This window comes from Scyliorhinus canicula, chromosome 11 (genome assembly GCF_902713615.1).
Source record: "Scyliorhinus canicula chromosome 11, sScyCan1.1, whole genome shotgun sequence".
Taxonomy (NCBI): domain Eukaryota; kingdom Metazoa; phylum Chordata; class Chondrichthyes; order Carcharhiniformes; family Scyliorhinidae; genus Scyliorhinus; species Scyliorhinus canicula.
In genome coordinates, this window is record NC_052156.1 from 87,181,236 (window position 1) to 87,204,238 (window position 23,003).

Sequence of the window (23,003 nt, forward strand, 5' to 3'; positions counted from 1 at the left end):
GTCCTGGTCGCCTCATTTTAGGAAGGATGTGGAAGCTTTGGAAAAGGTGCAAAGGAGATTTACCAGGATGTTGCCTGGAATGGAGAGTAGGTCTTACGAGGAAAGGTTGAGGGTGCTAGGCCTTTTCTCATTAGAACGGAGAAGGATGAGGGCCGACTTGATAGAGGTTCATAAGATGATCAGGGGAATAGATAGAGTAGACAGTCAGAGACTTTTCCCCGGGTGGAACAAACCATTACAAGGGGACATAAATATAAGGTGAATGGTGGAAGATATAGGGGGGATGTCAGAGGTAGGTTCTTTACCCAGAGAGTAGTGGGGGCATAGAATGCACTGCCTGTGGAAGAAGTTGAGTCGGAAACATTAGGGACCTTCAAGCGGCTATTGGATAGGTACATGGATTACAGTAGAATGCTGGGGTGTAGATTAATTTGTTTTTAATCTAGGACAAAAGTTCGGCACAACATCATGGGCCGAAGAGCCTGTTCTGTGCTGTATTTTTCTATGTTCTATGTTCTATACAAGCAAACCTGACCATTGAATAAATAAGGCTAATACTCACGTGGCAAAGGCTGGACCTCATCATCTGGAACTGATCTATTAGCTTCTTATGCAGGGGTCGCATTTCTGGATGCACTAATTTCTCATGGATTGCCAATCCCACTCCAAGGATATGCACCTGGAGACCGGAATGACACAGGTTATGCTGGTAACTGAGGAGCAATCTGGGAAAATGGTATTAACTAAAACTGCACTATTGATCCCTGACGCCCACTTTATTTTCTTCATCTCTTCCTCAGCAATTTAATGGTTTTCCTGTTTTTCCTGGAGTTACTGGAGGCCTCATTGCTGTGATGCTTGAGGTTCACTGAGTTGGAGTTAGAAGTTAGAGTGGACTCCATTAGTATGCAAAAAATTATAACTAGATATTTTCCCTTTGTATCACCCTTCCTTTTTGAAAGGTCACGGCGCAGCCTAAAAGGCAATTCCTCAAGTAGGAATGTCTTCTGACTATTTGACTGTCTGAAGAATTAGACCAGTCCTTCAACATCCTTTCAGTTGCCCTGAAGTGGTCACGAATTTGGTCATACCCTTGGGTTTCTCACACAGCAACAGCTCTTTAATCTCGCCAGTAGATACTGAAGGGACTTGACAGAGTGGATGCTGAAAGGATGTTTCCCTGTGGGAGAGACTAGAGCGGGATTCTCCGACCCCCTGCCTGGTCGGGGGTACGTGTTGGGGGGGGGCGTGAATCCCTCCCCGCCGCTGGCTGCCGAATTCTCCGGCACCGGTTTTTGGGCGGGAGCGAGGATCGCGCCGCACCGGTCGGGGGCTGTAGGCAGCAGCCCCCCTGGCAATTCTCCGTGCCGCGATGGGCCAGGCGGCCGCCCGTTTTCAGCCAGCCCCGCCGTCGTGAAATGGACATGGTCTATCCCGGCGGGACCTGGCTTGTCGGCTGTCTAGCAGGGTCCTCGGTGGGGCGCAGGGGGATCCGGCCCCAAGGGGGACCCCACAGTGGCTGGCCCGCGATCGGGGCCCACCAATCTGCGGGAAGGCCTGTGCCGTGGGGGCACTCTTTCCCTCTGCGCCGGCCTCAGTAAGGCTCCGCCATGGCCAGCGCATGCGCCAGAACACACCAGCAGTCCTGCGCATGCGCCAACTCGCGATCCCGCAATTGGCGGGGCGGCCCGTACTGGCGCCAAGAGCCACTCCTCCTACTCTTGTTGTCGAGTATCATGACATTCTTTCAAGCTGTTAGAGGGAGGAGATGTGGAGGGCTGGGGGCTCATTGCTCCAGTTCCTCCTGCAGCAGATAGGGTAGAGAGGCCTCGGCCATTACCTGCTTTGGCTAGTACTTTTACCATCATTGCTATTACAATGTTCATCCAGTGAGAGGTGAATCAGACACGGTCAGGTTTTCCCCCATGGAACTAATTGCCACTTTACCTCTTGCCGTCCAGTGACTGAACCCCACCTAATGAGGAGGATATTTAGGCAGGTCCTGACACTCAAAGGTTGTTTCCTGATCTGAGTTGAGCACTTACACAACTCTAGTTAAGACAACTTTGTCCTCTGGTATTTCATTTGTTCGACTCCAGATTCCTCAGAAACCAGTTTTCTTCAAATACGGAATGATATTTGCAATTTCTGATAGCCATTAAAAAAAATATCCCCTGAATATGTTTTCTGCAAGTTCCCCCTTCCTGGCTCAGAGCCACAAGTAATCTTTGCTGTGGTCTCTGAATAAACTATCAGAATTGGGTCTGGAGATGAATGGAGAACAGAAAATATGGCAATACCTGTTCCTGCATCAGTTCCTTCAGCTGGTTAATCTTCTCACTGTCCTCTGGATGGCTCATTATGTACTCCTTTTGGAAGAATGCCTGTCAAAGGAAAAGACAGTTGTGTATTTGACCAGAGATTTTGCAACCCTTAAAAATAAGACAGGGTGATTTGAGGTCTTTTACCAGAAACTATACTGGTTGCAACCCCCGCTAGGGGTTGAGGGAAGAGAACGTTTTCTGGATAGGTTGGAGTTTTTCGGTAGAGCAGATAAAAACGTCAGTGGGACTGGGAAAATTGATGGAGTGCGTGGGGTCGATGCAGACCGGGAAGGACCCTGGCCCAGATGGATTCCCAACCGGTTCTATGAGCAGTTTGGGTCTCTGTTGGGTCCCTAGTTGATGGGGATGTATAACGAGGCACTGGAAAAGGGTGAGCTCCCTCACCACGCAGTCGCAGGCCTCTACCTCACTCATCCTAAAGAAGGACAAAAGCCATGTGCAATGTGGGACATACCGGCTGATTTAGCTAAACTTTTGTCAAAGGTTTTGGCTACACAGATAGAGGTTGTCTGTCGGGTGTGATTGGGAAAGACCAGACGGGGTTGTTAAGGACAGGCAGTTGTCGGTGAATGTACGGAGGTTATTGGATGTGATCATGATGCCTACAGAGGGGAAAGAGGTGGAAGTGGTGATGTCTATGGATGCAGATAAGGTATTTGACTGGGTGCAGTGGGTGTTCTTGCTTGATGTACTGGAGTGGTTCGGGTTTGAATAGGGGTTTGTAGACTGGGTCAGTTATTGTATAAGGCCCTGAAGGCGAGTGTCCTGACTAATGAGTCGGCGCTGAGTACTTTGCATTGCAGCATGGGATAAGGCAGGGATGCCCACACTCCCCATTGCTCTGTGCTCTTGTGATCAAGTCATTGGCAATGGCTCATCGGACCTCTAGGGAATGGAGGGATGTTGAGTGGTGGTGGTGGTGGTGGGGGGGAAAGAGTGGAACGCTGGGTCTTCCTGTACAGTGGACGACCTCCTTTTGTGTATATCAAACCCAATAGAGTCTTTTGGCAGAATAATGGGGATCCTGAGAGCTCCTGAGGGATACAAACTCAATATGGCAAAAAGTGAGGTGTTCCCGATAAATGCCAGGGGGCAGGCGGGAAGTCTGGATAAACTATCGTTCCAATTGGTTGGATTGAGTTTCTGATATCTAAGGATACATGTGGCACAAGCTGGGCCCAGCTCCATAAGTTAAACTTGACAAGACTAGAGGGAATGAGGGAGGACTTTAGGAGATGGGATATGCTGCCACTATCCATGATGGGGAGAGTTCAGACAGTGATAATGGTGGTCTTGCCGAAATTCTTGTTCATGTTTCAGAGTCCCCCAATTTTCTTGCCCAAGTCGTTCTTTAGAAAGTGAATAAGCTGATCCTAAGCTTTGTGTGGGCGGGGAAGACTCCTCGAACCAGGAGCGTTTTCCGAGGAGTGATAGACGGAGGGAGAGACCTGGCGCTGCAAAACTTGTGGAACTATTATTGGACAGCAAACATTGCCATGGTTTGAAAGTGGATGGAGGATCAGGAGTCAGTATGGGGGTGAGTGGCAGAACCCTAGTGTAAGGGAACCACTTTGAGAGCATTGGTTTCGGCGCCTCGGCCGTTCTCGCCGAATGGATATTCCTCTGTGCTAAGAGTATGGAACCAGTGCCGGCAGCAATTTGGGGTGGAGGACATGTACACGAGGGCACCGATCTGTGACAACAGAAAGACAGATTTATCCCGGTGAGGCTAGACACCAGGTTTTGGGAGTGGGACCAGTTGGGAATTGGGCATTTTGGGGACATGTTTATGAGAGTGCGTTTGTGTACTTGTTGGAGCTAGACAAACAAAGGGAAATGTCAAAGGGAAATGGGTTCAGATACCTACAGATCAGGACATTCCTGAGGAAGGAGGTAGGTTCATTCCAAATGCTGCCACTCCCGGGGCTGCAGGACAGGTTCTTATCAGAGGGTGAGATTGCAAAAGCAACATCCCTGATATCTATGAGGAGCTGAGTAAAAAGGAGCACGCACCAGTGGAGGAAATTCGATAAAAGAGGAACTGGATGGGGTGATGCGGAAGAATATTTGGAATGAGGCTCTATGCAGGATTAGTGCTTCCTCGTCACGCACAAGGTTAAGCCAAATACAGTTTAAGGTGGTGCACAGGGCATGACGATGGCTAGGATGATTTGATTCTTCCCGGGATTGAGGATCAATGCGGGCAGTGTGCTGGGACCCTGGCGAACCACACCCACATGTTCCGGGTGTGTTTGAGGCTGGTGGGGTTCTGGAAGCGGGTTACCGAAGTAAAGGTGCTGGGAACAGAGGTGACACTGAGCCCATGGGTAGCAATATATGATGTGGATGATCCAGGTGCTCTGACGTAGTGGCCTTTGTCTCCCTGCTTGCCTGGAGGAGGATATTGCTGATTTGGTGGGATTCGGAGCTGCCAAAGGTCGGGACATGGGTGAATGACCCGGCGGAATTCCTTGACTTAGAAAAGATTAAGTTTGCCATAAGGGGTATGGACGAGGCTTTCTCCATGAGGTGGAAGCTGTTCATCAACTTCTTTAAAGCGTAGTAAAATGTCAGTTCGGGGAGGGGGAGGGTCTCGTTTTCTCTCTTTTTTTATTTCGTTCTTAAGGGAGAAGGGGGGATCGAGGGTGTCATAATATACACCAGTATATCATGGTGCAGACACACACACTGATGGACATACAATAGGACCAATCAACATGTATAAACACCGCAGCCAATCACCAGTCAGAGCACACTCACTATAAAGACAGAGGGCATCACTTTTCCCGCTCATTCGGGACGCAGCCTTTCAGAAGCACAAGAGTTTATAGTTTACAGCACAGATTCTCACCACGTGCTGAGTGATTCGACTGGTTAGGACAGGCACAGGTCTTTAGTTAATCTAACATTATGTAACCCACAGTAATAGCATGTTCAGCAGTTTATAGTTTAATAAAATAGTGTTGTACTATTTTAAGTGTTGGTGGCCTGTATGTGTTACGGATCCAGAGCATCCAAAACATCAGAGGGTTATTCTGGATAAAAGGGGGGGAGGTAGGAGGGAATGTATATAATTAGTGTTAGATATATTATTAAATTGTTGTTTGTTTGTTATGGCTCTTTGAGTCGTTCTGTTTTTGTATCTATTTAAAAATACCCCAATAAATTATCATAAAAAAAACAAGGCAGGGTGGAGTTTCCACTTTGGATAAAATCAGAGATACAAGTGCAAATTCCTCTGGTTTGAGAAGTGTTTTTCTTTATTCCTAGTTCCTGCTCAAACTTATTTGCATATAGCTGAGCAAAAGAGTTGTCACAAACCAATATAATCAGGCAACAGTTTGGAATGTCATTTCAAAACAAATTCTACTTTAATAAAGTCTTGAAATATTTAGAGTGGGAACTTGTTTGATTAATGCAGCTAAAAGCTGTTTTATCACAAGAAATAAGCATTTTAAGCAGAATGTCAATCCACTATCTGTGAGTATGCTGACTTTTAATTTTTAAATATTGTATACAGTACAAAAGATTGCAGAAACTCAACTCGAGCTGTATGTGATTTATTCTTACAACTCGACGATCTTTTGCTCTGTTTGGCTGATTCTGAGCAAATTGTGCAAAGGGAAACAGCACAACCTAGTGCATGCTCCATGTCGGAATATATAACCTGCATTTCCACAAAGATCCTTTGCAACAGGATCTGACCCAGTCATACTTTTTTATTGAGTTAAAGTTGCTTGCCCTCTAAGAATACAATCTTCTGTAGATATTTTCATGGTGGAATTGCAGGGTTCTTTGCATTAGTTAGTTTAGTCAGTTTCATTTTTTTCCTTTAGCTCAGTTTACATAGGTTCTAGGGTTGGCGGGGTGAGTGGTGTCCATGTGTGCATTTTTGGGTACTGGGTTCAAGCATAATGTGTCACCTTGCAAGAGCTCCCAGTTCCCCATTAACCCCCGTCATCTCTCATGGGTATTACTGTGTTTGACAAAGAAAGACACTGAGTATTGACTTTTATCGTCTTTTGTTAACAAATCAGAAAATATTGTAAAAAACCTGATGGGCGGGATTCTCCGAGCCTATGCCGGGTCGGTGAATCGTTGAGGACGTGGGAAATTCCTGCCATGCCGCTCCAACACCGGGGACTCCAGCGACCGGAGATTCAACGGCAATCGCACATGCGTGGTCGCCGGGCCGCCGGTCGGGGGCCGCTGAAAGAGGTCCCCACGGCAATTCTCCGCGGTCGACCGGCCAAACCCCCGCTGCGTTTTGCCAAGTCCCGCCGGCGTGGTTCCAACCTGGTACCACACGGCGGGAGCTTGGACCCGCGGCCGCGGTGGATGTCCTGGTTGGGGGGGGGGGGGGGGGGATCTGACTCGGGGGGGGGGGGGGGGGGGGGGGGGGGGGGGCCTCCAAGGGGTCCAGGCCCGCGATCAGGGGCATGTGATCGGCGGGCGCCCACGATCTGGAGGGGGCCTATCTCTTTCCACGTGGGCCCGCTGAAGGTTTCCGCCATGTTGCGCGGCGCCAGCGCGGAGACGGCATCCACGCGCATGCGCCGGCAGTCGCGCACATGCACGGTGTGGAGATGGCCGTCGCGCGCATGCTTGGACCTGTGCCAGCCAGAGCTGCTTTTCGGTGTCGGAGCAGCGCGCAGCACTCTGCCGTCGTGCTGGCCACCTGAAGACCGCTGAATTGCAGGAGGCCCATTGACGGCGGTGTACACCACTCCGGTGTTTACGCCAGCGTCAACACTTGGCAGGATTTCGGAGAATGCCGGCCTAGAACAGTGCAAATGTAATTTCTGCCAACCACCGAGCCCTTGTACATCTCCAACTTTTCACAGTTCTAATGAAAGGTCACAGAGCTGAAACGTTAACTCCATTTCTCTCCCGAAACAGATGCTGCCGAATATGCAGAGTTTCCCCCAGCATTTTCTGTTTTTATTTCAGATTTTTGGATTCCGCAGTATTCTGCTTTTTGATCCTCATTGGGGACTCACTGACTGACTGGGTAACTGTTACCTTTTACTATAGTCATTGAATGGCAAAAATGCCTCGATTTCAGCATGGGTCTGCACAATCCAATATTGGATCGTTTTGATGATATTCCGTTATTGTATTTGCTCAGATATTTTAGAACATAGAGAACATAGAACAGTACAGCACAGTACAGGTCCTTCAGCCCATGATGTTGTGCCGACCATTTATCCTAATCTAAGATCAATCTAACCTACGCCCCTTCAATTTATTGCTGTCCATGTGCCTGTCTAAGAGTCGCTTAAATGTCCCTAATGACTCTGAGTCCACCACCTCTGCTGGCAGTGCATTCCACACACCCACCACTCTCTGTGTAAAGAACCTACCTCTGACATCTCCCCAATACCTTCCTTCAATCACCTTAAAATGATGTCCCTTCGTGACAGCCATTTCCACCCTGGGGAAAAGTCTCTGGCTATCCACTCTATCCATGCCTCTCATCACCTTGTATACCTCTATCAAGTCACCTCTCTGCCTTCTTCACTCCAGTGAGAAAAGCCCTAGCTCCCTCAACCTTTCTTCATAAGACATGCCCTCCAGTTCAGGCAGCATCCTGGCAAATCTCCTCTGTACCCTCTCCAAAGCATCCACATCCTTCCTACAATGAGGCGACCAGAGCTGGACACGATATTCCAAGTGTGGTCTAATTAGGGTTTTATAAAGCTGCAGCAAAACCTCGCGGCTCTTAAACTCAATCCACCTGTTAATGAAAGCCAACACACTTTCTTAACAACCCTATCAACCTGCGTGGTAACTTTGAGGGATCTATGTACGTGGACCCCAAGATCCCTCTGTTCCTCTACACTTCCAAGAATCCTGCATTTAACCCTGTATTCAGCATTCAAATTCGACCTTCCAAAATGAATCACTTCACATTTATCAAGGTTGAACTCCATCTGCCACTTCGCAGCCCAGTTCTGCACCCTGTCAATGTCCTGTTGTAACCTGCAACAACCCTCAACACTATCTACAACTCCCCCAACCTTCGTGTCATCGGCAAACTTACTACCCACCCTTCCATTTCCTCATCCAACTCATTTATATAAACCACAAAGAGCAAAGGTCCCACAACAGATCCTTGCAGGAAACCACTGGTCACCGACCTCCAGGCGGAATACTTTCCATCCACTACCACTCGCTGTCTTCTTTTTGGGATACAGCCAAATTTCCCTGTATTCCATGCCCCCTAACTTTCTGAATGAGTCTACCATGGGGAACCTTATCAAATGCCTTACTGAAATCCATAGACACCACATCCACTGCCCGACCTTCATCAATGTATCTAGTCACATCCTCAATGAGGCCTGTGAGGCATGACCTGCCCCTCACAAAGCCATGCTGACTATTTTTAATCAAACTATGTTTTTCTATATAATCATAAATCCTGGGCGTGATTCTCCGCTCCCCACGCCGGGTGGGAGAATCGCGGGAGGGCCGGGCGAATCACGACACGTCACCCTGGCACCCCCCCCCCCCCCGATTCTCCCACCCCCCCCAAAATGGCGTGTTGCGGAATCGCCGCTCGCCGTTTTTCACGGCGACCGGTGATTCTCCCGCCCGGATGGGCCGAGCGGCCTGACGTTCCCGACCTGTTCACGCCGGCGCCAACCACATCTGGCATGAACATAGCGGGAAAGGTAAGTTTGGGGCCTGTGGGGGGGGCGGAGAGGGGATCGAGCACCACGGCCGTGCTCGGGATGGGACTGGCCCACGATCGGTGCCCACCGATCGTTGGGCTGGCATCTCCAAGAGACGCACTCTTTCCCCTCCGCCGCCCCGCAAGATCAAGCCGCCATGTCTTGCGGGGCAACGGAGGGGAAGACGGCAACTGCCCATGCGCAGGTTAGAGCTGGCCAACCTGCACATATTGAGGGCAGAACGGTAGCATGGTGGTTAGCATAAATGCTTCACAGCTCCAGGGTCCCAGGTTCGATTCCCGGCTGGGTCACTGTCTGTGCGGAGTCTGCACGCCCTCCCCGTGTGTGCGTGGGTTTCCTCCGGGTGCTCCGGTTTCCTCCCACAGTCCAAAGATGTGCGGGTTAGGTGCATTGGCCATGCTAAATTGCCCGTAGTGTCCTAAAAAGTAAGGTTGGGGAGGGGGTTGTTGGGTTACGGGTATAGGGTGGATACGTGGGTTTGAGTAGGGTGATCATGGCTCGGCACAACATCGAGGTCCGAAGGGCCTGTTCTGTGCTGTACTGTTCTATGTTCTATACGCGGCTGACGTCACTTAGGCGCCGCCGTCGTGTCATTCTCGGCGCGCCGCTTTGATGCAAAGGGGGGGGAGAATAGGGGGCGAGGAGCGGCCTCCGACGCCGTCGTGAAACTTGGCCGAGTTCACGACGGCTTTCACAATGCCACGCGGCATCGGAGAATCGCGCCCCCGATCTCTCAGAATCCTTTCCAATATTTTGCTCAACACAGACATAAGACTGATGGGTCTGTAATTCCCAGGGATTTCACTATTCCCTTTCTTGAACAGGGGAACAACATTCACCTCCCTCCAATCATCCAGTCCTACTCCAGTGGAGAATGAGGACGCAAAGATCATCGCCAACGGCGCAGCACTCTCCTCCCTCGCTTCCCGTAGTAACCTTTGGTATATCCTGTCAGGCCCAGGGGACTTATCTATCCTAATGCTTTTCAAATTTTCCAGCACATCCTCCTTCTTAATATCAACCTGTTCGAGTCTATTAACCTGGTTCACACTGTTCTCCTGAGTAACAAGGTCCCTCTCTCTTGTGAGTACTGAAGCTAAATATTCATTTAGGGCCTCCCCCATCGCCTCAGACTCTCGGCACAAGTTCCCTCCACTTTCCCTGATCGGCCCTACTCTCACTCTGATCATCCTTTTATTTCTCACATAAGTGTAGAATGCCTTGGGGTTTTCCCTAATCCTTCCCGCCAGGGCTTTTTCATGCCCCTTCTCGCTCTCCTCAGACCATTTTTGAGTTCCTTCCTGGCTACCTTGTAACCCTATAGAGCCGAGTCAGATCCTTGCTTCCTCAACCTTACATAATCTTCCTTCTTCCTCTTGACTAGAAGCTCCACTTCTCTTGTCATCCAAGGCTCCTTTACCTTACCATTCCTTCCTCGTCACAGTGGGACAAAACTATCCAGCACTCGCAGCAAGTGTTCCTTAAACAACCCCCACATTCCTGTTGTGCATTTCTCCAAGAACAATTGTTCCCACTTTATGCTCCTCAGCTTCTGTCTAATAGCAGTATAATTTTCCCTCCCCCAATTAAATACTTCCCATACTGTCTGTTCCTATCCCTCTCCATGACTATGGTAAAAGTCAGGAGTTGTGGTCACTGTCACCGAAATGCTCTCCCACCGAGACATCTGATACCTGGCCTGGTTCGTTGCCGAGCACCAAGTCCAATATGGCCTCCCCCCTAGTCGGACTATCTACATATTGAGTCAGGAATCCTTCCGGTACACACCTGACAAAATCTGCTCCATCCAAACCATTTGCACTCAGAAGGTTCCAGTCAATATTAGGGACGTTGAAGTCACCCATGACAACAACTCTGATCCTTCTGCACTGTTCCAAGATCTGCCGCCCAATCTGTTCCACTATCTCTCTGCTGCTTTTGGGGGATCTATAGAAAACTCCCAATAAAGTGACTGCTCCTTTCTTGTTTCTGACTTCACCCCCATACTGACTCAGTAGACAAACCCTCCTCAACTACCTCCTTTTCTGCAGGTGTGGTGCACTCCCTAATTAACAGTGCCACTCCCCCTCCTATTTTCCCTCCCTCCCTATTCTTCTGAAAACATCTAAACCCCGGAACATCTAACAACCATTCCTGTCCCTGTGGAATCCATGTCTCTGTAATGGCCACAACACCGTAGTTCCAAGTACTGATCCAAGCTCTAAGTTCATCTCCCTTATTCCTGACACACCTTGCATTGAAAGAAACACTTTAACCCATTCCACTGAGTGCAACTTTGCCGTATCAACTGTCTGTCCTTCCTCACAGACTTGCTGCATACTATTTCTGCCTGTTCAACAGCTACCCTATTCTCTGATCCATAGTTCTGGTTCCCATCCCCTTGCCAAACTAGTTTAAACCCTCCCGAAGAGCTCTAGCAAACCTCCCACCCAAGATATTAGTGCCTCTCCAGTTTAGGTGCAATCCACCCTTCATGTACAGGTCCCACCTTCCCCAGAAAATATCCCAATGATCCACATAGCTGAAGCCTTCCCTCCTGCACCAGCCCTGTAGCCACGTGTTCAACTGCACTCGCTCGCTGTTCCTTGCCTCACTTGCACGTGGCACCAGTAGCAATCCTGACATAACTACTCTGCTTGTCCTGCTCTTTAGCTTCCAACCTAACTCCCTAAAATCACTTTTTGGATCCTCATCCCTTTTCTTAGCTATGTCATTGATGCCTATGTGCACCATTACTTCTAGTTGCTCCCCCTCCCCCTTAAGAATCCTGTAGACTCGATCCAAGATATCCCTGGCCTTGGCACCTGGGAGGCAACATACCTTCCGGGAGTCTCATTCGCGACCACAGAATCTCCTATCCATTCCCCTAACCATTGAGTCTCCTGTCACTATTGCTTTTCTATTCTCCCCCCTTCCCTTCTGAGCCGCAGAGCCAGCTCAGTGCCAGAGACCTGACCACTAGGGCCTTCCCCCAGTAGGTCATCCCCCCTCCCCCCAACTGCATCCAAAATGGTAGACTTGTTTTAAATGGGAATGGCCACGAGGGATCCCTGCACTGTCTGCCCGTTCGTTTTCCTTCCCTTGACTGTAACCCAGCTACTCTTGTCCTGTACCGTGGTTGTGGCTACCTCCCTGTAACGCTTCTCTATCACCCCCTCTGCCTCCCGGATGATCTGAAGTTCATCCAGCTCCAGTTCCCTAACACGGTCTCCGAGGAGCTGGAGTTGGGTGCACTTCCCACAGGTGTAGTCAGCGGGGACACCGGTGCTATCCCTCACCACCCACCTCCTACAGGAGGAGCATGCAACTTTTATTTAATATTTATGGATAAAAGCAGTCTCTTTAACATTAAGGAGACTTCTCTATTCATTAATAGGGTAGGATTGTGTCAAAAACGTGTTTGGTACACCGGGCAGGATTCTTCGTCGGACGATGCTGGAATCGGGAAATGTGATTGGGTGGACAATTGGTTTTGACACCAAAATTGTGGCGGGTGCCAGGTTTGCGGCAAATCGCAACTCTCCGGTGTCTCGACAGCGGCATCAATGCGTTCCACTCCGCATGTACAGTATACTCCGTTGGCATATTATTAGCGGGCCTGGCTCGATTCTCCGGGATCTCCGTGATTCTCCGTCTACAGTGGGGAGGGTTTCCTGACGGCGAGGTTCACTTGTGCTTTTAAAAGAGCAACAGGTGCCTCGGTTGATGAGGGAGAGAGAGGAGGTAGGACATGGAGCGCGGGGGGGGGGGGGGGGGGGGGGGGGGGGGGAGGGAGGGGGGGTGATGGGGCACCGGAGCGGTGAGCATGGCTGAACTGCAATACCTGAGCCAAGCCCACCCACAACGGCTTCCCATTCCACCCCCCCTCCACATGCCTCCTCTGTGGCCAGTTCAGACCAGCCCACCCCTCACATCCTTCTGACAGAGCACTGAGGCAGGTTGTCACATTGTGCACAGATGTTTTTTTTTAAATTTAGATTACCCAATTATTTTTTCCAATTAAGGGGCAATTTAGCGTGGTCAATCCATCTACTCTGCACATTTTTTTTTGGGTTGTGGGGGCGAAACCCACGCAGACACGGGGAGAATGTGCAAACTCCACACGGACAGTGACCCAGAGCCGGGACCAAACCTGGGACCTCAGCGTCGTGAGGCGGTTGTGCTAACCACTAGGCCACCGTGCTGCCCAGTGCACAGATGTTTAATGTGAAAACATATGTACAGGGTTGTTCTCTAGCCCCTAGCACTAAACTGTGCCCTGCACCCATGCCAACTTAACTAGTGCCTAATTGTCTAGGTGGATTCCCAGTTGGTACATCAGGTGTGGAGGTGGCCTGTTGTGATTCCCGCCTGGTGACCTGTATTAAGGGGCCCGGGTAGCGAGGTGCCGCCCTGTTCTGCCTGGTACCCACCAGATGCGGCAGGACAGGAGGGGGGAGACTGAGGTGCTGTGGCGTTCTGGCCACTCCCTGTGGGAGTCACCAGTATTGGCCCCATCTCCTCTTCCTCCCTCAAGGCGCACGATGGTCCCCGGATTACTCCATGAGATGGGGGCGGGAGCCGAGCTAATCCCAGATGCTCCCCTGCCACCTGACATTGTGAGTTCGAGAGGCCCACTGCCTCGCGACCAGGGTCTGCATGCTTGCGGCCATAGAGAACAGGGAGTGGACCACCTCATTCTGGGATTGCGACACATCACCCATTAACTGTGCCACCACCTTCTGGGTCTGGGCCACATCAGCCAGTGACTGCGCTATCTCTCTCTGCGACTGGGCCACCTCCCTCTGTGTCTGCGCCACGTCGGCCCATGTCTGGGTAATGCTGCCGATGCTCTCAACCATGGACCGCTGTGACTGGCAACGATCAGAAGCGCTGCTGCAATGTCCAAGTGGCTCTGGTACATGGCTGCCTGTGAGAGAGCAGCCCTATCCATGGCCTTGGTCTCCACCTGCATTGATTTCCCCATGCCTTGGACATGCCGATCCATAGCCGAAACTCTCGCCCCACCATGGACGCCATCTGTGCGGTGTTGGCCTGGGTGGTATACATGGTCAGCACCACCGCCTGCTCCTACACGCGACTGGACTCCTCCACCTGTGCCTGCAGGTGCTGCTTACCCGCAGACAACACCTCATGGAGTCCCTGGCTCTGCAACTGCGGCGTGGTATCACAGTGGCTAGCACAGTTGCTTCACAGCTCTTGGATCCCAGGTTCAATTCCAGGCTTGGATCACTGTCTGTGCGGAGTCTGCACATTCTCCCCGTGTCTGCGTGGGTTTCCTCCGGGTGCTACGGGTCCCTCCCACAGTCCAAAGATGTGCAGGTTAGGTGGATTGGCCATGGTAAATTGTCCTTAGGTTAGGTGGGGTCACTGGGTTACGGGATGGGGTGGAGATGCAAGCTTAAGTAGGATGATCTTTCCAAGAGCCGGTGCAGACTCGATAGGCCAAATGGCCTCCTTCTGCACTGTAAATTCTATGACTCTATGATCTCCACGATCGTTCCAGAAGCCTGAAACCCGTCTGGACGGCTGCTAGTCCCTAGGGTTGGCTGCCCTCCGAACGCCCGCCCCCTTGGGCGTTCCGACCTCCACCTTCTGTGCCGGAGCACGTGTGTGGTGCGCACCAAATAGTGCCCTAGCAGCCTCTTCACTAACATGCACAACCGAGATGAGTGTCTCTGGGATGGTGGAGGGTGTTGGATTCAGCTGTGACAGAAATCAGGGTCATCATCGGACTCGAGCTCCGGAGTGTCCTGGGTCTCGAGTTGATGGCTCTCGTCCGTGTCAATGTCCCTGCTTGGCACCTCGGGCTCTGGCTGTGGCTGAGTGCGGGACACCAGAAGGACTCATCCCATCACTAGAAGCTTCTGCAAGGCACAAAGCAAGAAGCATGATTAGGGGCTACAGTGGTGCAGTGGTTAGCACTGTTTGTTCACGGCACTGAGGACCCATGTTCAATCCCGGCCCCTGGAGTTTGCATATTCTCCCCGTGTCCACGTGGGTCTTACCCCCACAACCCAAAGATGTGCAGCGTAGGTGGATTGGCCATGCTAAATTGCCCATTAATTGGAATTTAAAAAAAAAACCATGATTTGGGGGCAGCACGGTGGCTCAGTAGGTTAGCACTGCAGTCTCACGGCGCTGAGGTCCCAGGTTCGATCCCAGCTCTGGGTCACTGTCCGTGTGGAGTTTGCACATTCTCCCCGTGTTTGCGTGGGTTTCGCCCCACAACCCAAAGATGTGCAAGGTAGGTGGATTGAACACGCTAAATTGCCCCTTAATTGGAAAAAATTTAAAAAAACAAAAAAAACAATGATTTGACCGGAGGCCAGTGAGAGGGGGGGAGGGAAGAGTGGGGGTGAGAGGGTGGTGTGGGGGTGATGTTGGGCGGGGAGGTATAAACGTATCACGGGGAACCGCAACTCAGCAAAGTCTCATATCCTCACCCGACGCCAATCCCCACCCCGGTGACTTACCCTTCCGCGGGCCTGCCGACCATGTCCAAGGCTCTCTATTCTGACACGGTGAGGGCTTGCAGGTCCAGTTGACCCTTTGTGTGGGGAGTGAAGTGTGAATCTGCGGCTGCAACTTGTCAGTCTCCTGAGTGTCAATTATGAATCTATCGAATCCGGCACCGTTTCTCATTAGAATCGATTATGTTCCATGTGGCGCTGGTGCTAGTCCCTCAACGATCCCTGAATCGGTCCAGGTGTGGCGCCAGTTCTGTTGTAGAAGTCAGCGAATCATACCCTGGCGTCAACACTTTGGGCTGGATTCTCCGATTTTGAGGTTATGTCCGGAGTATGTGTCTTGTCTTACGACCAAAATGCCGGTGCCACCCTCACACGATGCTCCGCCTGCTGAGGGGCGAGCAGCCGAGCCACGTAAATCCCCTGGCTTTACCTGCAAATACGACGGAAAATTGCTGGATCCGTGGCCGCGCATGAGCCGACCTGCAGCGGTCGCGCTGTACAATATGGTCCAGGCTGCGCGTGGATCCGGCCTGCCAGATAATGCCTCCCGTAACCCCCCCCCCCCCCCCCCCCCCCCCCCCCAGACTACCCCCACTAGTCCCTCCAGCCCTCGCCGAAGCCCCCCCCCGGCCAGCGGAACAGCTCCCCCTGCGACTGTGGAGGCGCTGGACAATGACGGCAGCCGCCATGTGAAATACCCGAAAACTGAGCAAACGCCCCATGCTGTCGGGAAGTCAGCCCATCGGTCACAGGGCAACATGGGATGGCCTCAGGTGACGTCCTAAGGCTGCCCAACGGCGTGTGGCACACTCAGAGAGACACCGGGCGCGATTCTCCCAAAACGGGAGAAATCGTAAGGCTGGCGTCAAACCCGGGCGGGTTTGACGCCAGCGCGCCCCTTCCCGACCGGGAACCGATTCTGGTCCCCGGTCGGGGCTAGCAGCCCGACGCCGCAAGCTCCGGCATCACGGGCTTAACGAATTTCGTTAAGCCCGCTTGCCGGAGTTAGCGCCGGCTGACGCGTCATATGACGTCAGCCGCACATGCGCGGATTGGAAGACTCCAACCCGCGCATGCGCGGATGACGTCATTGCGTATTTGCGCGAAACCCGCGCATGCGCGGGCCGGGATGCCCCTCAGCCGCCCCGCGAATGGATACTGCGGGGCGGCGGAAGGAGAAATAGTGCGCGGGCATCGGGCCCGCTGCCCGCGATCGGTGCCCACCGATCGCAGGCCCATGGCACCCTTGGCACGGCCGTGGTACTGCCGTGCCAATCGGTGCCATGGTTGTAAAAAGCGAGTTGTTCCCGCCGTTTTTATGAACGGCCAGACCAGGTGTGTTTGCCGTTCGTAAAAACAGCCGTAAAGGGCTGGGACTTCGGCCCATCTAGTAGCTGTGAATCGCTGCCGGCCGTAAAAAAACGGCGGCAGCGATTCGTGTCGGGAGTTGGGCGGGGGGGGGAGAATAGCGGGAGGGCGGGAAAAATGTCGGGAAGGCCCTCCCGCTATTCTCCGACCCGTCGTGGGGGGCGGTGAATCGGGCCCACCATTTTTGAGGGAGCAGAGCATCCGAAAAAAGGCGCCGCCCCCAAATTCGGGCAAAAACGCATTCTCTGGGAAATCGCCGAACGCGATTTTGGCGTCGGCAATCGGAGAATCTAGCCCCATTTCTCAGGAACGGAGAATTCCGTCGACTATCTTTTAGTTTGAGGGGAATTGAAGAGATAGTCATAGTAAGGGCCAGCATGTGCAATGACAAAAGGCCTAACATCATTGGCTGCAGTGAGCAGCAACTCTGCAGTGTAGTTTTCTGACTATTAAACAGGCCTCTATTGGGAATTAATATTTTCCTGATTTATTTTCACAGCAGTCACCACTGTTGTATATATCACATACATGAGATGTAATACGGTAAGGCTCCTGTACTACAGGTACGGGGATAGATCCCTGCCTGCTGGCTTCGCCCAGTATTATTAAGCAGAGATTTTACAACGATGGACCTGCGCATCAAGCCAGATTGCCTGCAGCTGCAACCTCAAGCAGACAATGCCAAGTCGGCCTTCGCCCACTGGCTAGCTTGTTTTGAAGCCTACATCGGATCTGCGACAAAACCACCCTCAAGAGGCACAGAAACTCCAGATCCTGTATACACGGCTGAGCTCCAATATCTTTCCCCTCATCCGGGACGCGCCCACCTACACTGAGGCCATAACGCTTCTGAAAGAGAACTACACCCAGCAGACCAAAAAACTCTCCAGGCACCTCCTGTCCACGCGGCATCAACTCCCCGGTGAGTCTTTGGAAGGTTTCTGGCATGCCCTGCACGCTCTGGGGAGTGACTGCGATTGCCAGGCTGTTTCAGCCGTTTGAACATTCCGAACTCCTAATCAGGGACGCTTTCATTACGGGCATAGGCTTGGCGCATATCCGGCAGTGCCTCTTAGAATGGGCTACCCTCAACCTCGCGGCGACCAAGAAACTTGCTACCTCACTAACGGTCATCTCCTGGAATGTACAAGCGTACGCCCCCGACTGCATGGCACCCCCCTCCTGGACATCGTGGACGCCACCAGCTACCGCCCCATTGTTCACCCCACCAGCGACCACCCCCAGCCAACCCCAGGCTTGCACCGTGTGGCAGCCAGCCAACCCCGGGGTACCCAAGTGCTACTTCTGCGGACAGACAAAGCACCCCCGGCAACGCTGCCCGGCGCGGAGCGCACTCTGCATGGCTTGCAGGAAGAGAGGACATTTTGTTGTGGTGTGCCAGGCCCGGTCGATCGCCGCAGTAACCAAGCCCATTGTTCCTGCACCCCCCACATGCGACCAGTGGGCGCCGCCATTTTTCCATTTTTGTCCCCGCAACCCACGTGCGGCCCGTGGACGCCGTCATCTTGCTTCCCTCAGGACACGTGCGGCCCGGGGGCGTCGCCATCTTCCCCCCATCAGGCTTCGTGTGGTCCATGGGCGCCGCCATCTTTAATGCTGCCCGCCATGTGTGCCCGTGGGTGCCGCCATCTTCCCCGCCTCAGGACCCCTGCTCGTCGGGCACCTTTTTGGGCCGCTTATCGCCTGCAACCGCCGCCGACCAGCCACGGGCCTTCCAACACCAGCTGCAACTCGCCTCCATCACGATTGACCAGTCCAGGCCGCACAACCTCGCAACTGCGTCGACGATGGTAAAGGTCGATAGGCATGACATCATGCCTTCTTGACTCTGGGAGCACAGAGAGCTTCATCCACTCCGATACGGTAAGGCGCTGCTCCCTCACGGTACACCCCATCACACAACGAATCTCCCTGGCCTCCGGATCCCACTCCATGGAGATTCGGGGGTACTGCACCGCCATCCTCACCATCCAGGGCGTAGAGTTCAGCGACTTCCGGCTCTACGTCCTCCCCAACCTCTGCACTGCCTTGCTACTCGGCCTGGACTTCCAGTGCAACCTCCAAAGTCTCACTCGGAAATTCGGCGGGCCCCTACCACCTTTTACTGTGTGCGGCCTCACGACCCTCAAGGTCGACCTGCTTTCTCTGTTTGCAAACCTCACCCCGGATTGCAAACCTGTTGCCACCAGGAGCAGACGGTACAGCGCCCAGGACAGGACCTTCATGAGGTCTGAGGTCCAGCGGCTACTGCGGGAAGGCATCATCGAGGCCAGCAACAGCCCCTGGAGAGCCCCAGTGGTAGTTGTGAAAACTGGGGAGAAACACAGGATGGTCGTTGACTACAGTCAGACCATCAATCGGTACACGCAGCTCAACGCGTACTCTCTCCCACGCATTTCAGATATGGTCAATCAGATTGCACAGTACCGGGTCTTTTCGACAGTGGACCTGAAATCTGCCTACCACCAGCTCCCCATTCGCAAGGCGGACCGCCCATACACCGCGTTTGAAGTGGATGGCCGCCGTTACCATTTCCTTAGGGTTCCCTTCGGCGTCACTAATGGGGTCTTGGTCTTCCAATGGGAGATGGACCGAATGGTTGACTGGTACGGACTGCGGGTCAACTTCCCATACCTGGACAACATCACCATCTGTGGCCACGACCAGCAGGACCACGACGTTAACCTTTCCAAATTCCTCCACACCGCCAAATTCCTCAACCGTACGTACATCAAGGAGAAGTGCGTGTTCGGCACCAACCGCTTAGCCATCCTTGCCAATGTGGTGCAAAATGGAGTTCTAGGGCCCGACCCCGATCGCACCCTCATGGAACTCCCCCTCCCCCACTGCCCCAAGGCCCTCAAACGATGCCTGGGGTTCTTTTCGTACTATGCCCAGTGGGTCCCAAACTATGCGGACAAGGCCCGCCCACTCATTCAATCCACCGCTTTCCCCCTAACAGCCGAGGCTCACCAGGCCTTCCACCGTATCAAGGCTGACATCGCCAAGGCCGCGATGCATGCGGTCGACAAGACGCTCCCCTCCCAAGTCAAGAGCTATGCATCAGACGTCGCTCTAGCCGCTACCCTCAACCAGGCAGGCAGGCCCTTGGCATTCTTTTCACACACCGTCCATGCCTCCAAAATTCGGCACTCCTCCGTCGAGAAGGAGGCCCATGCCATCGTAGAAGCTGTACGGCATCGGAGGCATTACCTGGCCGGCAGGAGATTCACTCTCCTCACTGCCCAATGGTCGGTTGTCTTCGTGTTCAATAACACACAGCGGGGCAAGATCAAAAATGATAAAATCTTGAGGTGGAGTATCGAGCTCTCCACCTACAATTACACTTCCACCGGCCAGACCGCGTGCATCTAGTGAAGGCCTCCCGCCCATTTGAACGCCTCAGTGTGGATTTCAAAAGGCCCCTCCCCTCCACCGACCGAAACACGTACTTCCTTAACGTGGTCGACGGATACTCCAGATTCCTCTTCGCCGTCCCATGCCCCGATATGACGTCTGCCACAGTCATCAAAGCACTCAACACCATCTTCGCCCAGTTTGGTTTCCCCGCCTACATCCACAGCGGCCGGGGATCCTCCTTTATGAGTGATGAGCTGCGTCAGATCCTGCTCAGCAAGGGCATCGCCTCGAACAGGACGACCAGCTACAAACCCCGGGGAACCGGGCAGGTGGAGCGGGAGAATGGGACGGTCTGGAAGGCCGTCCAGCTGGCCCGACGGTCCAAAAAACTCCCGGTCTCCCGCCGGCAGGAGGTCCTCTCCGACGCCCTTCACTCCATCCGATCGCTACTTTGCACTGCGACTAATGCAACCCCCCATGAACGGCTCCTTGCGTTCCCCAGGAAGTCTACCTCCGGGGTTTCGCATCAAGTAGTTGTTTCAAAGCTGTCAGTGGCCTGATCTCCTTTGGAGAACTTCCCTTCATAACTTCCAACTTCGCTGTCCCTAAAGCCTGCCTCTACCTCCTTCCCAATGTCATGTGAGTGTACCTTTAAGAACTAGGTGTTTTTTATAGAATAACTGCAGTGGGTGTACCTTTACGAAATGAGTGTTTATTACTGCAGTGAAGTCAGAGAGTTGGTGGAGCTGGGCTATCTGTCTGCTTTACTTTCGTGTTTGAGCAGGCTGCTATAGAGTGAGGTTTTAGTTTCATTTTCAGAGAGAAGAGCTGCAGTGAACGCCAGCAGATGTGCATGGATCTCTCTACAAGCTAAAGAGTGTTCATTTGGGTGATTTCAAAGGGATAACTGCTCTCGTTAGAGAATTTAAACCTGATCTCTGTGTTAAAAGGTTCTTTTGTCTTCTGAATGTTATGAAGTTATTAAGGATTACTTATTGTTGTAGTCTTTGGGGGTTGTATTTGAATTGATGGTTGCAAAGATGTTCACTGTATGTTTTAAAAAGGTTAACTTGAATTCATAGAATAAACATTGTTTTGCTTTAAAAAATACTTTTCCATTTTTGCTGTACCACACCTGTAGGGTGGGCAGTGTGCTCCCTATACCACAATCTATTAAAAGTCGTGGGTCAGGTGAACTCCATGATACACTTTGGGGTTCTCTGAACCCTGGCCTATAACACCAATATCTACAAACAGGACTGCCCTGGTATATCCATTGATTCAGTCTGTTCTTACCTCACAGAATTGACTTTTTCCTTTCTTTTCTCCCTTATATCTGTGACTCTTCCTCCAACCCTTATAAAGCTTACAGTTTCCAGGTCCAAGCCATCTGCTCTCCACCTTGGACATCCAATCAATTTACAACTCCATCCCCCACCAGGATGGCCTGAGGGGTATCCACTTCTTCTTTGAATGGAGGACAAAGAGTCCCCATCAACCATCACACTCCTCCACCTGGATGAACTTGTTCTTTCGCTGATTAACTTCTCCTTGACTTGTCTCACTTCCTTCAAACGATAGGTGTTGCTTTAGGAACCTGCAGGTGTCCTGGCTATGCCTGCCTTTTCAGGGGGTATGTGAAAGATTCTTTGTTGGAGTCCTACTCAGGTGCGCTCCCTCCTCTTTTTCTGATAAATTGATCATTTATCGGTTCCATTTTCTGCATTTGTTTGAACTGGAAAGATTTTTCAACTCTACTTCCCATTTCCACCCTTCCTTCATCTTCACATGGTCCCCTTCCAACTCTTCCTTCAACTTTGCTGTCTCCATCTGGGGATGTGCTATCAACCAACGTCCAGTGTAAGTTCACTGACCTGCACAGCTACTTCGGCCCACTTCTTTTCCTGTAAGGACTCTATTCCGTTCTTCTAATTTCTCCATCCCCACCCCATTTGTTCTAATACAACCTTTCATATAGGTGTTTCTGCTGTCTCTCTTTTTCCACAACTGAGATTTGCCTCTACTGTAGTTGGCATGGCCCCCAAATAAATGGATCTACCAGGGTAGTATTGTTTGTAGATATTGGTGAGGAAGTAGAGGCGGGCTTTGGGGTCAGTGAAGTTGGAAATTGTTCTCCTTCCCACAGCTACTGTGCTCAGTCATTTCCCTGGCAGAACCATGATAGGGTTTCTGCACCAGTCTTCATATTCAATGGATTCCGTTTCTACGACCTCAAGCGTGATGCCACCACCAAACACATCTTCCTCTCCTCTAAGTTTACAGTATTCTTGGGCGTCATAGTGGTGCACTGGTTAGCACTGCTGCCATCGGCGCTGAGGACCCGGGTTCGATCCTGGCCCTGGGTCACACTCCATGTGGAATTGGCACATTCTCTCTGTGTCTGCGTGGGTTTCACCCCACAACCTAAAGATGTGCAGGGTAGGTGGATTGGCCACGCTAAATTGACCCTCAATTGGAAAAACTCTAAATTTATGAAAAAAAACATTTACAGCATTCTGAAAGGTTTGTTTTCTCCCCGACTCCCTGGTCCACTCCTCAGTCACCTACAATATGTTCTTCCCTTCCTATGGCACCATGCCATATAAATACAGGACATGCAACTGTAATAAGTCCACAGAGGCAGAAGCCCAGTCACCAGAATTCTCTTTATTCACAAATCCAACAGCTGAACAACCATGACCATTCAGTCTGCTGTCTGC

The 23,003-nt window shown here is 51.9% G+C and overlaps 1 protein-coding gene across 1 annotated transcript in view; it reads right to left on the bottom strand.

The window, feature by feature from the left end:
• The window catches only part of dock3 (dedicator of cytokinesis 3), a 1,304,448-nt gene that overhangs the window by 118,377 nt on the left and 1,163,068 nt on the right, over window positions 1–23,003 (bottom strand). Inside the window, 2 exon segments of the mRNA XM_038810823.1 lie at window positions 563–679; window positions 2,301–2,384. Of these exon segments, the coding sequence (XP_038666751.1) occupies window positions 563–679; window positions 2,301–2,384 (201 nt within the window).